This window comes from Myotis daubentonii, chromosome 14 (genome assembly GCF_963259705.1).
Source record: "Myotis daubentonii chromosome 14, mMyoDau2.1, whole genome shotgun sequence".
NCBI classification, from domain to species: Eukaryota; Metazoa; Chordata; class Mammalia; order Chiroptera; family Vespertilionidae; genus Myotis; species Myotis daubentonii.
Window position 1 is genome coordinate 47,227,703 of NC_081853.1, and position 3,504 is coordinate 47,231,206.

General features: G+C 47.3%; 1 protein-coding gene across 1 annotated transcript; it reads left to right on the plus strand.

Moving 5' to 3' along the window:
* The first annotated feature begins 648 nt into the window (after nucleotides 1-648).
* CCR4 (C-C motif chemokine receptor 4) lies at nucleotides 649-3,187 on the plus strand. The gene has a single exon (XM_059662924.1). It carries the CDS (start codon nucleotides 812-814, stop codon nucleotides 1,895-1,897), a length of 1,086 nt encoding a protein of 361 aa, XP_059518907.1. The 5' UTR covers nucleotides 649-811; the 3' UTR covers nucleotides 1,898-3,187.
* Nucleotides 3,188-3,504: the final 317 nt, after the last annotated feature.

The following is a 3,504-nucleotide window of genomic DNA, read 5'->3' on the forward strand; positions in this document are numbered from 1 at the left end:
ATGGTTTGAAATCTATAAAGTGCCAAGTATACAGGAGGAATTAGAATTTTTATACAGCCCTGGCCAGTGTGGCTCAGTTGGTTGGAGCATCATTCTGTCCACCAAAGGGTTGAGGGTTCGATTCCAGGTTGGGGCACATACCTAGGTTGTGGGTTTGATTCCTGGTCAAGGCTTCTATGGGAGGCAAGTCATTGACGTCTCTCTCTCTCTCTCTCTCTCTCTTCTTTCCCCTCTCTGCAGATCAATGAATATGTCCTCCGGTGAGGATTAAAAAAAATTATTTTATATATAAAGGCAAGTGACCAACCTGCCTTCCTTTTAGCTTAATGATTACCTGAGCAATTACTGAATTTTTGGAGTTACAATCTAAAGGGGCAACGTGGGTAGATTTTTAAATCTCTTTTTTTCTTCCCTTTTTTATGTGGGAAAGGCCCTCGGTGCAGTGCTGTTGGGGATAGCTGCTAGTCTTTTCCTTCCTGCACGTGATTTCAGTAACCCCAGACTATCTTTTAGCAACGTGTCCTCAGCAGAGGGGTAAGAACAGTGGCGGGGCTGGAATCTGGAATCTGCCTGACTCCGAAGGGCAGGATTATTTCATTTGGCTACGCTGCCCTCCAAGGAACTGAGCCCTTCGACTTGGGAAGGTTGGAAAGGATGTAGAACGATTGGGGCAAAATACGAAGCCGGTGTTCTCTGCATTCAGCCATGTTTTGATGTGCTTTTGTTCTTACCAAGCTCTTGTTTGCCCTTCTCCTCATTAGCTTCCTCTGGTTGGCCTCAGGTCTGCCTTGAGGAGCCTGTCGATTTGAAAATGAACGTCACAGGTACAACAGACCCCACCCTCACGGATGAAAGCATCTACAGCATTTACTATCATGACGACAATTTCCCCGAGCCTTGCACCAAAGAAGGCGTCAAGAAATTTGGGGGTCTCTTCCTGCCTCCTCTCTACACCTTGGTCTTTCTGTTTGGGCTGCTGGGAAACTCCATGGTGGTTCTGGTCCTGTTCAAGTACAAGCGGCTCAGGTCCATGACGGATGTGTACCTGCTCAACCTTGCCATCTCGGACCTGCTCTTCGTGCTCTCCCTTCCTTTCTGGGCCTACTACGCGGCAGACCAGTGGGTTTTCGGACTAGGTCTCTGCAAGATTATTTCCTGGATCTACCTGGTAGGCTTTTACAGTGGCATCTTCTTCATCATGCTCATGAGCATCGATAGGTACCTGGCGATCGTGCATGTGGTGTTTTCCCTGAGAGCCAGGACCGTGACTTACGGGGTCATCATCAGCTTGGCCACGTGGTCAGTGGCTGTCTTCGTCTCCCTGCCAGGCCTTCTGTTCAGCACTTGCTACACAGAGCGCAACCATACCCACTGCAAAACCAAGTACTCGTTCAACTCCACGCAGTGGAAGGTCCTCAGCTCCCTGGAGATCAACGTTCTAGGCCTGGTGATCCCCTTGGGGATCATGCTGTTTTGCTACTCCAGGATCATCAGGACCCTGCAGCACTGCAAGAACGAGAAGAAGAACAAGGCGGTGAAGATGATCTTCGCCGTGGTGGTCCTCTTCCTGGGGTTCTGGACGCCGTACAACGTGGTGCTCTTCCTGGAGACGCTGGTGGAGCTGGAGGTGCTCCAGGACTGCACCTTGGAGAGGCACCTGGACTACGCCATGCAGGCCACAGAGACGCTGGCTTTCGTCCACTGCTGCCTGAACCCGGTCATCTACTTCTTCCTGGGGGAGAAATTCCGCAAGTACATCATCCAGCTTCTCAAAACCTGCAGGGGCTCTCTCGTGCTCTGCAAACACTGCGGGCTCCTCCAGAATTACTCCCCCGACGCCCCCAGCTCATCTTACACGCAGTCCACCATGGATCACGAGCTGCACGACGCGCTGTAAACCATGGAAATGCACCACCACCACCAAAAAGCAGAGTTAATATCCTTCCCAAGTTAAAAGTTTACCTACAATTGTATCCTAGGAAGAGTTCCCCGAGCGAGGGTGAGGGGGAAGATGTACATCCACTGCAGGAAGTGGGGCTTCTCGCCCTGCGGTCAGCTGTCCTCTTGCCACGTACAAGTTCGATGCGGCAAGAGTCCACGCGGCCCGCAGCAGGCTAGCCTGCGCGATCGGTTACCCTGAGGAGATTTCTGAGCAGTGTTTCAAAGAGAAACAATATTGGAAGACATTCATTCCCTTCTGACCTGGACAGATGGGGTTCTCCTGAGGGAAGAGAAGAGAATTGACTGGTGGCGTAAATCGCTACTTTCTGCTGAGGGAAATGGGCTCTTCCATGAATTTCTAGCTTTTGCAGAAAAATATAGAAAACTTTGACAGGCTGTGCCAGTGTTTTTTTCTGATAACATATCTGAAGCCAGGTATATGTGGAAATGAATAGCGAAGTAATGAACGGAGATCTTGATTCTTTGAATGTAAAGGATTGTCTGTTAGTGGAAGCCGAACTTTTTACGCTGACTCTAAGTAGAAGGAGATGAAGGCATTAGCATGGTCTGATTTCTAAACATGAAATTCAAGGCAATAAAAAACCCAAACATACTTGTGGAAATTCCAATGTTTTGGTTTAATTGTATCAGATGAACATCCAAATTTGAAAAATAATACACAGTCCCCGATACTTTTATTTGCGGTCATGTACTTGTTTACAAACAGTGCCTTCAAAACTAAAAACAACAAGGACTACTGAGGTATGATGGTGCTTCCTTTGTGCTTTTGAGGTGCCTGCCATCGAGGGAGGCAAGAATAATCAACTAAAAGTTATTGTTGATGTGACACCAAAAATGACTGTCAAAAAACAGTGAAATTTTGCAAAGTGTCATCCTCTCTTTTAAAATATTAGCCCTGGTTCTTACATGTTGCATGACTCAAAAGTTAAGTCATTTCTTAGGTAATTTTAAGCATGTAATTAGTCATTTTGCACCATGAAGAGAAATCTCTGTTCTTACTCACAGCCTTAATTAACCACAATTATGGAAAGACTTCAACAAAGTCTGGGCATAATTGTAATATAGGGATACTTAAAGCCCTTCCAGAAACAAAGGCCTATCTTGCAAACCATTCACTGAATTACGCAGTTCAAACCGCTTCTGTAAGTTGACACATTATCGCATGCTCTGCATTTAGAAAGAATGCATTTCCAGATGATTTATTTTCAGGAAAGTGATTTGAAAAGGGTACGTCGATGTTGCCTTCATAGAAGAAAATAAAATAAAGTAAATGTGTACGTAGTCCCACAGAGCCTCTTTTCCTGGTCATGTTCGGGTTTGATCTGATGTGGATGAGGATCCAAGCTGCTGAGGTCCCCTTGCCTCATCTTCCCCTCATCAGCCACACGCCCAGGATGATATGGACGTGTCCCGGGGGAGGAATCAGAGGGTTTGCTGTTCAGATCTCCCCTTGGGGTGGGGAGTGGAGTTGCTTTCTTCTTCCAGTGCCCTTGGGAATCAGTGTGGGTCAGAAGGGAGGGCGGGCCAGGTTCCTCGGTAAAG

Excerpts from the sequence above, each read along its gene's own strand:
- CCR4 (XM_059662924.1), top strand. The coding sequence starts at position 812 with ATGAACGTCACAGGTACAACAGACCCCACCCTCACGGATGAAAGCATC.